General features: G+C 43.9%; 1 protein-coding gene across 1 annotated transcript in view; it reads right to left on the minus strand.

Annotated features, from left to right (window-relative positions):
- DMXL1 (Dmx like 1) overlaps positions 1 to 15516 on the minus strand; it is a 142418-nt gene that overhangs the window by 13750 nt on the left and 113152 nt on the right. The window contains 3 exon segments of the mRNA XM_044275895.1: positions 7441 to 7493; positions 8189 to 8280; positions 8576 to 8668. Coding sequence (XP_044131830.1) covers positions 7441 to 7493; positions 8189 to 8280; positions 8576 to 8668 — 238 coding nt within the window.

Here is a 15516-nt window from a genome sequence, read left to right on the forward strand (position 1 = left end):
AGTCTGACATGAATGATGACACCGATGATGGTGTCCTGAAGTTATCGCAATCATCAACTTCTTTGCAAAAATCCTTGCAGCACCTTCCTACTAAGGAGGATTTTAGGAATCTCATTAAAGAAGTGAGAAATACGTGTAAAACAAAGATCTCGTCCTTGTGTTAGGACTTCAAGCAGGTTGCAGCCAGGGTAGACTCTCTAGAAACGGAACATGATGTCACCCGCAAATATATTGCTCATCTCCAATCTACTAAATCAAGATGTTCCCAGGCTGTTTGGGATAATACCAGGCATTTGTTAGACCTAGACAACAGAGGCCGCAGACATAACATCAGGGTGAGGGGCCTGCCTGAACAGGACTCTGAAGAAAATCTACATGAGGTCCTAAATGACCCATTTAATGCCATACTGGGGTCTCCACCCTCCCACATTATCAAGATGGATCGTGCTCATAGAGCCTTGCGCCCCAAAAACGCATTGGCACAGCCCAGGGATGTCATGTGTTGCATCACAGACTTTCAGCTTAAAGAAGCTATAATGTCCAAAGCCCGCACACTCAGAGTCATTGACTTTCATGGGGTCCATGTACAACTCTACCAGGACTTATCATGGCTGACACTGCAAAAAAAGACGGCTACTTCAACCTCTTAGCTTCCATGCGGCAGAAGAAAATTCCCTACCGCTGGGGATACCTATTTGCGCTTATTGCTAATAAAAACGGGAAAGCTGTGCCTCTGAGGGCCCATGCGGACTTGTCTGCTTTTTGTGAAACGCTGGGGGTTCCTGCACCACCTATTGACGATTGGGAGGTCCCTGACCCGATGATGGCGCCTCCACCGATCTGGGAGCAAGTCCGAAGCAAGAACCGTAGATCTCTACCAGGAGAAGAATCCAGGGAATCCGCATTAAGAAATGAACTGACCTGATCTGCTATGATGTAGTATCTTAATGCTTGTCTCCTAATAGTTTTTTTTCTTTTTGTCACTTTGAATGGCAGCTGATGTTCTGAATACGTTAAAGTGTAACGTTTTGTAGAGCTTCCTTAGAGCTCAGTTTCTATGCATACCGATCTAGCAATGTTCTGTTCTCTATGCCGTGTGTGTTCAACCATGCCACCACAGGGGGGGATTGCCCGTTTTTGCCCTCTTCCTCTCCTTTGTTCTCTCGGGAACTGAGGAAATGAGACAGGGCCAAGTCAGAAGTTTCAGACCTTTTCTGAATGCCCCCGACTGGACGTCAAAGTCCAATGTTTGGATTATTCCTTTCAGCCTCTTCTCTATGTTATTGTCTTGTGTGTCCCCCTGTACCCTCGTGTGTCCCATGTCCTATTATCTGTCTGGTGAACCTGAGGATATTGATTATGTTTTTTTGCAGACTTACTACTGGGGTGCCTGGAGTGGGGTCTCCTGGAGGACTATCTTCTACTCTCAAAATAGCAAGTATACGGCACAGCCAACCTTTCCGCCATGATTAAGTGTATGTCTTTAAACGTCAAAGGCCTGGACTCCAATGTAAAGAGGAGACTGGCCCTGATTGAGTGTCGTACTCCAAAAGCTGAGGTAGTCTTCCTCCGGGAGACGCACTTTGACGCTACAGGAACATTTAAGTTTGTGGCTGGACTGTTCCCCAAAACGTATTCAGCATTTAATGATAAAAAAAAAGGCTGGCGTTGCGATCCTTTTATCTGTTAATTGCCCTCTTCAGATGACCTCGCAGATATCGGACCCTCGGGGGTCGCTATATCATCCTGCAAGCAACCTTGCATGGTACCCCCATTGTCCTCTGCAATTTATATGCTCCGAATTCCAAGCAGATCTCCTTCCTCACTAAGGTGCTCACGAAGGTTACTCATTTACTTCCAGCAGCACTTATTGTGGAAGGTGATTTTAATATCTCCTTCTCTGAAACACTAGACAGACAGACATTAGCAGATAGAGCCCCTTCCAGGAAACAGGCTAGGCTTTCACGCCTTTTTAGACGTTTGGTGAGAAAGTTTGCATTGTATGACTTATGGCGAGTGAATTACCCTACATCCAGGACGTTTACGTTCTACTCACATCCTCACAGTATGCACACTCGAATTGACTACTTCCTAGGTAATATCCCCACAATGCGTTTAATTATGGACGCTGATACAGGGTCTATCACATGGTCAGACCACGCACCTATCTTTTTGACCACTGGCGCTTAAACGAGAGCCTTCTTTCCAACCCTATACCCAGACAGTCCCTGCAAGGGGGTTTGTCAGAGTATTTCCGTTTTAATCAACAATCAGTCTCCTCTATGTCTACCCTATGGGGGGCACATAAAGCTGTCTTTAGGGGTAATTGCATAGCCATTGGAGCTAAAATGAAAAAATAAATATGCAGTATGGTTCTATCAAGAGTGATTTGGAGCGTTTGGAGGGCCAGTTGGGATCCCGTAACTCCAGCCACCTTTTACTGTGCATAATTATGCTGAGAGCTAAGTTGAAGTATCTGGCATTGGCGAAAACTGATAAACTACTCCTGTATTCTCGGCAACGCTATTATGCCTGGGGAAATAAATCGCATACGCTCTTGGCGAAACAGTTACGGGATTCTAACATGACAAACGCCCCGATTGCCTTGAGACAAGCAGATGGCACTATTACCTATGATCCCAATAAAATTGTCGCCCTCTTTCAGAAATACTATGAAAATCTTTATACTCTCTTCCTCAGCAAGTCCCTAAGGACCCTCTGAGGCAGCAGGAAATGTTTTCCTCCTTCCTAAAACAATGTCAGCTACCTAAATTAACTAGTAACCTAGCAGCTACCCTTAACACCCAGATTACAGCGGAAGAAATATCAGATGTGATAAAAAACCTCCCTAATCGCAAGTCACCTGGACCGGATGGTCTGCCATACCTTTATTATAAAACATACGTTGACACCCTCCTTCCGTACATGGTCAAGTTTTTTAACTCTTTCCTGGAAGGCTCTCCTATACCAGACACAATGCTTCAATCCTTCATCGCCCTTATTCCAAAACCAGGGAAGGATCACATGGACTGTGCCAACTATCGTCCTATAGCCCTCCTTAGTTCAGACTCAAAGATATTTACAAAACTTCTGGCGAACAGGCTTGTTAACCTGCTCCCGAGTTTGATTCATAAGGATCAAGTTGGCTTTGTGTTAAATCGCCAAGGAGGCGACAATACAAGGAGGACTATAGACTTAATAGACATTGTTAACAGGCAGAAACAGCAGGCATTAATACTGGGGCTTGATGCAGAAAAGGCCTTTGACCGCCTAAGTTGGCCTTTTAGGTTTTCTGCATTACAGTCTTTTGGTATAGGGGGGCCTTTCTTGACTGCCATTCGTGCTCTTTACACCCGTCCAACGGCCTATGTGAAAACGACACCTGCCCAATCCAACATGATAAATATTCATAACTGAACTAGGCAGGGGTGCCCGTTATCCCCCTTACTTTTCGTAATCTGCATAGAGCCTTTGGCAGCGCTAATATGAGCCCATTCTGATATTCAAGGAATAGAAGTCAATAAGGTGTCCTTTAAATTATCACTCTTCGCTGATGATATCCTCCTTACATTGATAAACGTGCATACTTCACTACCAAATCTATTTCGGACGATAGGGGATTATGGCAGACTGTCTGGATATAAGATTAATACTTCAAAAACAGAGGCGCTACCTATTAATATCCCGCCAGATATACAGAATGCCCTACAAAACAATTTCCATTTTTAAATGGAACGATACCACCCTCAAATACCTAGGAGTCCAGCTCACAAAAACATATAATAACCTTTATGCCCATAATTTTGTCCCCCTCTTCCAGGAACTTAATACACTTATGGCTAAATGGATGCCCTTGCCAATTTCTTTACTGGGACCTATTGCAGCAGTCAAAATGACCATACTGCCTAAATTGTTATATGTAATGGAAACTATCCTGGTTCCCAAGCCAAGAAGGATCTGAGAGGTTTGCAATCTTCCATCCTTAGGTTTGTCTGGAATGGAAAAAGACTTAGAATTTCTTGTAGTACTCTTACCGCCCTCAAATCACAAGGTGGTCTGGGGCTCCCTGAAGTAACAAAATACTACTGGGCGACACATTTACGTCGTATACCTGCATGGTCTTCCCTCCTGGCATTCTCTAGATGGATGGAAATCGAAAAGCTATGGTTAGCTCCTATTCACCCTAATGCCCTTTTGTGGTCGCCACTACCGGCCAATTGCAATACCCAATTGTTGGGTCCTATGTCACTAACATATAATGTCTGGAAAAGCTGCAAGCGGAAATTGGAAATTCCCGTTGGTATCTGAAAAATCCTCTATGACTTTGTTTTTATTTAATCCTGTATTCCAGTTAGGGCTACAATGCGCATCTTTTAGGCCATGGTTCTCAAACAAATTATTCAGATTTGCTGATATAGTGGAGTATAGAACCCTCGAGATTGTATTTTTCCTTAAGCAATTCAAACGGTATAATCTACCTGAGTCCTCTAGATGGCAGCATATATACAAGTCCAGCACTTGCTTAGAACCCTTTTTAATGATACGAAGGCATCTAACCAGACAATGTTTGAACGACTTTGTAAACTTTCGACCTCTACCAGGGGTCTTATATAAGACATACATGTTCTTCTCTCGACTCTGGAATCCCCGAGGGTTACGAGACATGAGTATATGTCTAAATGGGAAAGGTACTTGGAAAGGGAAATATCGCCAGGCGATTGGCAGCTTATATGGCGTAGAGCAGCAATGTCGTCCACTTGTGTGACCTATAGAGAGAATTCCTATAAGCTTTTGATGTTTTGGTATCACACGCCCCAGATGCTCAGACACCTGAATCCTACTATCTCTTGTACTTGTTGGAGGTGTGGCTCAGGCCAGGGGTCTTTGTTCCACATTTTTTGGGACTGTCATGCTATATTCCCACTATGGAGAGAGACCCAACCCCTTATACTGCAACTAATTAATAAGACATTTTCACTAGACCCATATATGTTTCTACTGAACATGCCTCCAATAGTACTAAAGAAACAAGTACTCTGCTTAATACTTCACATATTGTCGGCAACTAGACACCTTATAGCAAAATATTGGAAGAGACAGGACATACCAGGTCGACCTGATCTGTTCTCCAGTATTATGGAGGTTAGGCGTATGGAATATTTATCTGCGCTTATCAATAACTCTTTAGACAAATTTCATAAAGATATGGCAACCTTGGGACGCGTTCACGGAAACGGCTGAGTAGCATCCTTCTCGCCCCCCCCCCCCCACCCCCACCCCCTGTCTGCCCTTCTGTGTCCTGTCTTGTCCTTTGTCCGTAATAGCAAAAATATATTACACTATGTTTGCATAGACGTGGGCAGTTATTGCCCAGTTATATTACTACTCTTTCGATGATTGGGTTATATATCAGGTACTATTGATGGAACTGGATTGACTGGTTATGCATTTATGTGATTTATTTGCATTGTCCAATCTTTCATATTTACTGATGACAGAATTTATATGGAAATATGTATGTTTCTTTTATTCTTATAACTTCTATAATACAAAGACAATTATAAAAAAAAAAAAAAAAAAAAAAAAAAAAAAGGTGATAAACAGTCACTGTCAGCAATGGCAGATCTATTAGTCAGCATCAGCTGGAGGTGTGAAAATCCTCATGGATCAATGTCTGATTAATTTTGTACACTGGCAGACGCCAACTTTGTTTGGGTGTGATGACGCCAAATGCCGCACTGAAACTCTGAGAACTCTCTGAGAGGACACTGGAGGCTGGACAAAACAGTACAGAGATAGCAAACTGGACCAGTTCTGACCACTGTTCCAGTCTTCCGCGATGTGGTGCAGAGGAAGATAGATCTGTCCTGACACACAATGCAAGTCAATGGGGACAGATCCATTTTCTCTGACACAATAGAAAACGGACCCGTCCCCCATTGACTTTCAATGGTGTTCATGACTGATCAGTCATGGCTATATAAAATACATAATACAACCGGATCCGTTCATGACGGATGCATGCGGTTGTATTATTATAACGGAAGTGTTTTGACGGACCCCCAAAAACCGCTAGCGTGAAAGTAGCCTAACCTACAAAAATGGCAGCACCATGAGTCCAAAGGTTCAACCAGCCATCTTAGGCCTTTCTCAAGTGCAGATACGTATGCATTATACACAAACACACACCACAGGAAGATACTGTACTTTTATAAACACACATTGAGTGCAGTAGTAGCTCTGTCTTTTACGTTAAGAAATTTATCAAAGGATGAAGTAAACTTGACAAATTCCACTGACCGGGCACCTAGGAACTTAACATGGCCCTGGAAAAATAAATCTGAAAGTGGCCTCACACCGTGGCTGGGTCCAAATTGGCACCAGATAGAGATCACTGTAGAACCCCGTTATTCTTGATACATGGCTAACCTAATCAGTAATATAACATAGAACACCCCTAAATGTCAAGACATGTAAAAAAATCAGTCTATGCACAGAAGTGTTTGTAAGGGTGCAGAATATGATGGGGAAGCACAGAGGTATTCATTACCAAAGCCAAATTCATAAGCAAGAGTGAAATGCAGTAAACCTAGATACAGTACATGCTGCAGGGGGATGCTATGACATTGTAGTGCCCCTTAATACCAACCTCTAATTTTAGTACATCTGCTCCTATCCCATCCCAAATTTAGATAATGCAGGTTAGTAAACTTGTAGACATCTCAACACTGCTCTCCTGTCTGTGACCCACTATTTCACACTGGTTCTCCTGAGCAAACTCCTCATACTGTAGCTGAATCTAGCTTTGACATTTGCATGTGTCTAGCATCTGCATCCACCCCTTGTAGCTTGGTCCTGCTGCCAATCATTTTAAGTGACTGTACTGATCTTCGGTTCCAGTCGATTGCCCTAACCCTCTAAAGCGGGCTCTTGCTCGGCCACAAACTGAAGGCTCCACGAGCTGTTGCAGGGCATGGTCCTCCATGTACTCCAGTAGTGAAAAATCTGTGGCAAAATCACTAGTGAAATCTGTTGGTGAGCAGAAGCAAGCTGCAGAAGGGTTGGGTAGTGTTTGTTAGCCTCAGGAGACATAGTCGGTATAGTCACTTACTGCCATCAGAAGCAGACTGGGATGGCTCAAGCTGCTGGTTGTGCGGAGTATAGATCTGAATAAGCCAGGCATTGGCAGGGGGCAACGTCTCTCCGCTATGAATCATGGCATCACTTTCACCAGACCAGCCTGCCAGGATTTCTCCCAGTCAAATCAACTGGACAACAGATAGCATACTATCATTTGCTTTTGCTGACAAATATCCTTGAAGGCAATAGTATGGATCTGGGTCTGGTCTTGTCTGTCTAGCAAAATATTCCAAAAAATACTAGACAATGTATATAAACCACCAAGCATAAAAATGTGAAGAGTGAAAAAGTTATACTTACCATGAACTAAACTTTTTGCCGGTGTAACAAGTGTATCCCACAAACAGATATTTCTGGAGAGATAAGAAAAAAATCTTACATAACTAAGAAAAAAAAGGGTTTAATTTTGAAAATAACAGGCATTTTTAGGCTGGGTTCACAATGTATCATGATGGGACTTTTTGGATTTAGTTTTACCCTCCTCACACTTGAGTGATTTTATCAATTTGCTGAATTTTAATGAATAATTCTTATGTACAGCCACTTTCTGAAACAATGCACTATCTGACCGCTTAGGAATCCAACTGCTCGGACTGCCACCAATCAAAAGAATAAGGTGCCAGAGTCCCTGCAGTGAATGGAGACGCTTCTCCAATCAACTCTAAGGGACTGCCAAAGAAGCGATGTGCTCGGCTTCCATCATTGATGCACAAAATAAAGTGCTTTAATAGTAATACAATCGGAGAGTACACCAATGTGTACTTGTCCTGTCATCCACACACAACTACATATAAGCAAATATAAAACTGTATGAAATTTATCATCCAGGGATGATAATCAAAGGACAACACATGCAACAAGGTCCTGGAGCTTTGGTTTGAGATATTTAGAAGGATAGTCAAGTTTCATTAATATAATGTGTGAGCGGGCTCCATGTTCTCCTTTTTCTCCAGCGCTGTACATGTTCAGCGATGGTAGTAAAAGGGTTAATAGAACATCACAAGTGAACAATAAAACATTAAAGAAATAAATCTAAAACTTTAATTACCTGTTATCCCCTGACTGCCCGGCTGTTGCTATTAGAGAAGATGAACTTATGAAAACAAAGTCATTGGCGGTTTTGTTATGGCACTGCCACGTCTGGAAAATGGAAAAAAGAAAAAAGTTGCAAATTGCATCCAGTTTGTGTTAATACAAAGGAAAACACTAAAAAGAGATATGGTCTGTGGTCATTGATTAACATCCATTTAAAGATAACTTCTGCATTGAGTTTGTATGCTCTCCTTGTGCTCGCTGTCGGTTGCCTCCCAAACGTTAAAAACATATTGATAGGTTGTCCACGGACAGGTATTTTACAGTCTATGTATTGCATAGTGTATGTATTTACAGTCTAAGTACATACAAGTTATGAGGAAATTAAAAGCTGAGAAATTACCAAGTATGGCTTGGGAGGACTTCCACTAGCAGCACTATATTTCCAGTTGGTCTGATACAGACTGATAAATCCATCAGCATCCATTACTCCAAACTGTGGAAAAAATACAAACAAAAACTATAAAAAAATAATAATAATAATAATAATAATAATAATAATAATAATAATAATATGGAAGAGCTACAATTTCTGGGGAAATTGTGTGAAGCGTTCTTGCATCCACCAGTAGTCTACAACTGGAGTGGCTTGAGTAACTGTGGAAAGGTTAGACTGGGCAGAGTAACTGTGTGGAGCGAGTAAAGATAGTAAACATTACACTAACCAATTGATTGATCACATTTTAAAAGTGCACACGGCAAGCTTGATAGAGCGAGAAATGCATTTCAACTTTTATTTAATTATTTATTTATTTATTTATTTATATAGCACATTTAATTGCAATGTTGTTGCCCAAAGTGCTTCACAGTTACGTTAAAACATACATTTATAAAAACATTAGCAGCCTATTTGTGTAGGTGGGCATGAAAATGAGGGAGTGGTGGCAGTTTAGAAATAATGTCCTGATTTTTCAGCTCACACTCTAGCTTTTGTCACTTTGCTGGCCGCTCACACACCTGGGTTCCTATGGCAACTCACTCTACATCAAGGGCAGAGAAGAGCGGTTAAAAACAAACTGCTTCAACTTGCTCACTTCACTGGTTGCCATTTTCAAACAGTTGTAGTTTAAAAATTATAAATCCTATAGTGAAGCTTTATATTGTGATAATCACAAGACCCAGACCTACATTTTAATGCATAGTATGTCTCTGAGATATAAAAAATGAAGGCACAGTCGCAGTTTAGAAATTGCCCTTCAAATTTGAGGTGGCTAGAGTGGAGTTTCAATGAATGTCAATTTGTCAGCTCCCACTCTAGTTTTAAATATTCTGCCAATCATTCCTATGGGACCAATTTCGCCACAAAAACGCTGATATTTCGTGAACCATTCGGCGAAACGTTCCACAAAGTAATAGCACACCAATCGGGAACAATCCGCACGTTTCGGTATATTACTGTCTATGTAGTGTAAAAACTATAATAAGAATATAACAGTAAGTAGTCTTGCATGTAAGAACACTTAAAAAACTAAAAGCAAACTTTTTGGCTAGGTCCACACAAATTTTATGGCATTTTTGCCAAGCATTTTATGATGTTTGCTGAAAGTCTATTGGAAAAAAGAAGTATTTCAAACTTGTGAATGTGAAAGTGCATGAGACCATGAAAAAAGGCATTCTATTTTTATGGCTTTTTTAGGGCAAAGACTGACTGCTACATAGTTTATTTTTATAAGAGCTGAAAAAGTAAATGTATGGCCTTACACTGTTTATACATCATGTTAACTGTGCAACTTAAAGTTTTTTTTCCAGCAGTACAATACTGATGACCTATCCTCAGGATACATAATTGATATCTGATTGGTGGGAGTCTTAGCCCCTGCAACCCCTCCTATCAGCTGCCCGTCTTCCTAGGCCAGTAATGTTCATATTCATTGGTTACATGGCCTATGAGCAGATCAGTTCCGTTCAAGTGAATGGACTTGGGCTACATTACCAAGATAGGCACTATACAATGCATGGTGCTGTGCTTGGTATACTGTAAAGTGGCCGCAGTTCTCACCAAAATGCCACAGCCTCTTCAAACAGCTGATCGTCGGAGGTTTTGGGAGTTGAATTCCCACCAATCAAGTATTTATGACCTATCCTTAGGATAGGTCATCAATACTGTACTCCCGAAAAACTCCTTTAATCAATTTGTGAACCCTGATGTAATAGTATGTCAGTGGGTGTGAGAGGTGTATGGAGCGGGGTGATCAACTGATCCCACTCTACACACAGCAGGTGATGACTGTGTAAAATAGCTGGTGCCCAGCCATGATAACAAGGATCAGAGATAACTCTGGTCATGTCACCCATCAGATGCCAAGGTCAATAGTGAACGTGGCATCCGAGAGGTTATACAGAGGGAGGGGAATCATGTGGACAACTCACAGGGCTCTGATTGGTTTCTATGACAGCCTGGGGCCACGAGTAGTCTCCCAGACCTGTCACAGTGATCTGCCTGCAAAGCCATACATGTGGCTGGGCCTGACAGGCAGCCTGTTCAAATCTCATAGACCGCAACATAATTATCCTGCAGTCTACGGTACAAATGATCAAAGAGCACATGAGCAAACACAAAAAACATCTGAAGTGTTAACTATAAAACGGTTTTCCATGCACAGTGAACTTTGTAATAAAAAGTTTATCATCCAGCTCACTCTTCAAAAAAACAAGCCCTCACACCGCTCTACAGACAAACATTATGGGTGTCATAATATGGTGATGCAAAGAAAATGTTTTATTTTTTCAAGGTTTTTATTAAAGTAGTTAAAATAAAAACGTACTAAATTTTACCAATATTACCAAAATTGTACTGACCCACTTACTAAATGCTCATGCACATGACCGTATGTATTTTGCGATCCATTGAAAAGACTGGTTGCGCATACGGTCCACAAAAAAAACGGAACAGACACGGAAAGAAAATATATTTGTGTGCATTAGCCTTAAGCCTGTAATGTAATTTTCATTGTATAGTGAACATTAAAACTACATCTATAAAACAATGGCAGAAATGTATCACTACAAGATATAGTGAATTAAATGGTGCTTGCTATTAAAAAATACAACTCGTCCCACAAAAAAGGCCCTCGTATGGCTAAGTAAAAGAAAAGTAAAAAAGTTATGGGTTTTGGAAAACAAGGAGGAAAAAACACTCCGCCTAAGGAGGAGGAGGCCATGCAGCGTACGCCACCGAATAAGGCGATAGAAGAATCCGTTACCTGACGAAGGAGCCGTGCAGGAGGAGCCAGAGTATGTAATGGCTACTCCAGGACCCCCATACCATAGGAGCTGCAGCGTGCCCCGCCAGCACAAACTAAGGGGCAGAGTAGAGGAATCTGGTAGTAGCCACAGTATCATACTGCCCCAGGGAAGGAGAGCTAACCTTAAACGCTCCACCTGGGAAGGGCGTTGGAACAGGAACAACCGCCAAGCCAGGAACCCCTACCTGAGGGAATGCCCCACTGTAGCACCAGCGGAAGAGAACAGACTGCAAAGCTAAACCAGAGTACCAGCACAACCACTTCCCACATCAGGAATGGTGGAAAGAGAATACAGAGTCAGTGTAACACTTGACTCGCTGGCACGTAATCATCATATGTGCGCAAAGGTGTACGCACTACTACTGATGCGGACAATATTATGACTGACTGGGACAATGGAAGCCCATGGAGATGGGAGTCTCTAGGACACAAGTGATGTTAGTAAACCCCCTGAGAAGACAGAGGAGTTCTAATCATGCCCAAAACAAGCTCCAAAAGGAACACAATGAGGAAGTCACTGTATCCACTGGCGGGACTCATATAGCACTAGAGTAAGAGTACCGAGCACCGTCGAGTACCGACTGTTGCCACGCCCCCTAATAAAATAAGCGAAGGCACCTAGAGCCGTGGCGCAGTTGAATAGCAGAATCTGAAGATGTTCAGGTATTCCCCCGCTAGTGGATCACTTGCGAAAGGGGGTAAGGCAAGTAGGAAGCACAGTGACACCCAACACTCCGCCTATGGAAGGCTAGTGCGACAGTCGGACCGTATCCAAACTGTTGCCACGGGAAAATACCCCACCTAAGAAGGGGGATTAATACCCACGACAAGAACTAGTGCATATGGCAATCCTGTACCCTGTGGGAGAACAATTAGCACCTGAGTAAGGGGGTAATGCATACAGCACACCTTGTAACCAGTGAGAATGTAATCGCTCCACCTATGGAAGGAGCTAATGAATACGACAGGTACTGAACCCATTGGAGGTGCAATTCCACCACCTACAGAAGGGGGAATGCACTGAAAACAGTGTTAGGCTACTTTCACACTTGCGCTTGATCGGATCCGTTCTGAACGGATCCGATCATATTAATGCAGACGGAGGTTCCGTTCAGTACGGATCCGTCTGCATTAATAACTTAGAAACATTTCTAAGTGCGCAAGTAGCCTGAGCGGATCCGTTCAGACTTTCAATGTAAAGTCAATGGGGGACGGATCCGCTTGAAGATTGAGCCATATGGTGTCATCTTCAAGCGGATCCGTTCCCATTGACTTACATTGTAAGTCTGGACGGATCCGCACGCCTCCGCACGGCCAGGCGGACACCCGAACGCTGCAAGCAGCGTTCAGCTGTCCGCCTGGCCGTGCGGAGGCGAGCGGAGTGGAGGCTGAACGCCGCCAGACTGATGCAGTCTGAGCGGATCCGCATCCATTCAGACTGCATCAGGGCTGGACGGAATCGTTCTGCTCCGCTCGTGAGCTCCTTCAAACGGAGCTCATGAGCGGACAGCAGAACGCTAGTGTGAAAGTAGCCTTATTGTATTTACTCCACCTATGGCAGGGGACAATGTATAAAGGTCAGAACTGTATCCTGAAGTAGTGCAATTACTCTGCCTAAGTAAGGGGGTAATGCCCACGACAAGTGCTACTGGCCACCGTAGACGCAATCTTAGGAGATAGTTTCGGATTCACGTCAGGGTCTGAATCAGTGATTCTTCCCCCCTTCCCCCTTGGACGGACCCACTCCTGTAAGAGAGGGTGCGTCTGAGTGTGACCTGGGGAGGAAGGGAGGGGGTGTAGAGATATTTGAGGAGATGATGACCTGCTGTGGTCCGCTAGTGCGCAGGTCTACACCTCAGAATCTCGCCCCTAGCAGTTGCGGACTGCGCAGGTGGGGGCTTATCAACCAAACTACCCAGGGGGTGGATTGGGAACAGAGGTCCTGTATAAAATTGAGCCTGCAGAGAATTATCAACCCAACGACCCTAGAGGGTGGATTGGGAAGTTCCAGTTGTCCCCCACTGGAATCACGCAGGTGGGGAATTATCAACCAAACGACCCCGGAGGGTGGATTGGGAATTCCAGAGGTTCTCTGCTGTATTGAGCAGGTGGAGAATTATCAGCCAAACGACCCCGGAGGGTGGATTGGGAATACTTCAGCTGTCCTCCACGGGATTTGCGAAGGTGGAGAATTATCAACCAAACGGCCCCAGAGGGAGCATTGGGAACCCAGAGATCCTTGTGAAGTACGCTAGAGAACTATCAACCACACGACCCAGAGGGTGGATTAAAATACTTCAGCTGTCCTCCCTGGAACTGCGCAGGTGGAGGATTATCAACCAACGACCCAGGAGGGCGGATGGGAACTATGAGAGGTCCTTCTTTGTTCGTATAGGACCTTTATGAATGCGCATCTGCCTTGTCTCCCTTTTTAAAAAAATATATTTTTTTTTAAAGAAATTAGGATGCCCAACGACAAGTGGGCAGAGAGGCAGGAAGGGGGTTAACTGTTTTACCTTTCCGCCACTTGTACTGAAGATAGAATCCTCAGAAAATCTGGGGCCGGCCGCAGGTGGCTGGCCAGAAGGAGTTAAGCTGCCCTGAGGAAGGGGGGCGGGGCCAAGCGACTTCAGGGGGGTGTTAATGGCGGGAAGAATTTGCGCCTATTAACCCCCTAGTGCCCTGATAGCAGCGATCTACATAGGTGGGAGGGTGGGAGCCTCTCCGCTCCCATCCCCATTTTTGCGCTGGTGCCTGCCCCCAGTTTGCAGCGGGGGTGGTCGGGTACGCATGTTGCGCACACTGGAGCTGTAGGTCGGCTGGGGCGCAGAGGTAGCAGAGCAGTGAATGCGCCCGCAACTAACTGGGGGAGGGGCGTCCCGTGATTCTCACTTCTCCTTCTTGACCCCTCTCATACTAACACGAGCAGAGCAGGGAAAAAACACGGCCGGAACACCGAATACACAGCACCGAAGTTGCCGTGAACCTTGATCACGCGACAGTTAACCCCCTCCAGAGCGGCGCGCTCTTACTGCAGCGCGTCCACTCCCGGAAGGGGTGGATGATGGTGGTAGGTGTCCTTGCTGTCTGACTGAGCGCACCCTGGCAGCGGTGCGCTCGGTCTCCTGCTTACAGTGCCATTAACCCCCAATGTGCGACCAGTGACTAATGTTTTGGGGTCTACCCAAATTTAAACAAACAAAAAAAATTATAAAATTAAATAAAATACAAAAAAAAAACTGTTTGTTACCTCCTCCACCTCCTACTCGATATGTATTTTCTCCTCCTAGATCAAGATTATTATTTTTTATTTTTATGTATTTTATGTTATTTTAAGTCATTTCCCTATCCACATTTGTTGGCAGAGCATTTGCCACATTTTGCTGACTTTTGCAGCCCTCTAGCCCTTTCCCAAACTTTTTTAGAGCCATTTTAGTGCTCCAAAGTTCGGGTCCCCAATGACTTCAATGGGGTTCGGTCGGGGTCAAGTTCGGGTCCGAACGCAAACTTTTTGTGAAGTTCGGCCGAACCCGAACTTCCAGGTGTCTGCTCAACTCTAGTCTGGATCTTAAAGGGTTCTCATTGTTTCCACAGTGAACACTAGCCCTAAGTGGCTGGGCTTATAGAAACAGCTGAGCAGCCGATTGTGTAGTTCCTAGGGTGGTAGGAAATGAGAGTTATGCAAACAATAGCAAACCAAACCATACTGCTTCTGTAAATCTCAGAGTTACAGAAGCAGTGTAGCTTGTTCTTCTACTCTCTTTGCGTAGCTCCATTTAACTACAATGGGAGCTATGGAAACAGCAGATAACTTTTGAAAAAACGAGATTTTTGTATAACTTACCAGTAAAATCTCTTTCTCGCTCTTTCCTTGGGGGACACAGAAGACCTTGGGTATAGCTCATCTCCCTAGGAGGCGTGACACTAAGTGAAAACTGTTAAGCCCCTCCTCCATCAGCTATACCCTCAGCCTGGAGAGAGAGACTGCCAGTTGCGTGTCCAAGTAGTGAGAAAAGGCAACGTCCAACAAGTGGAAACA

This window comes from Bufo gargarizans, chromosome 1 (assembly GCF_014858855.1).
Source record: "Bufo gargarizans isolate SCDJY-AF-19 chromosome 1, ASM1485885v1, whole genome shotgun sequence".
Classification (NCBI taxonomy): domain Eukaryota; kingdom Metazoa; phylum Chordata; class Amphibia; order Anura; family Bufonidae; genus Bufo; species Bufo gargarizans.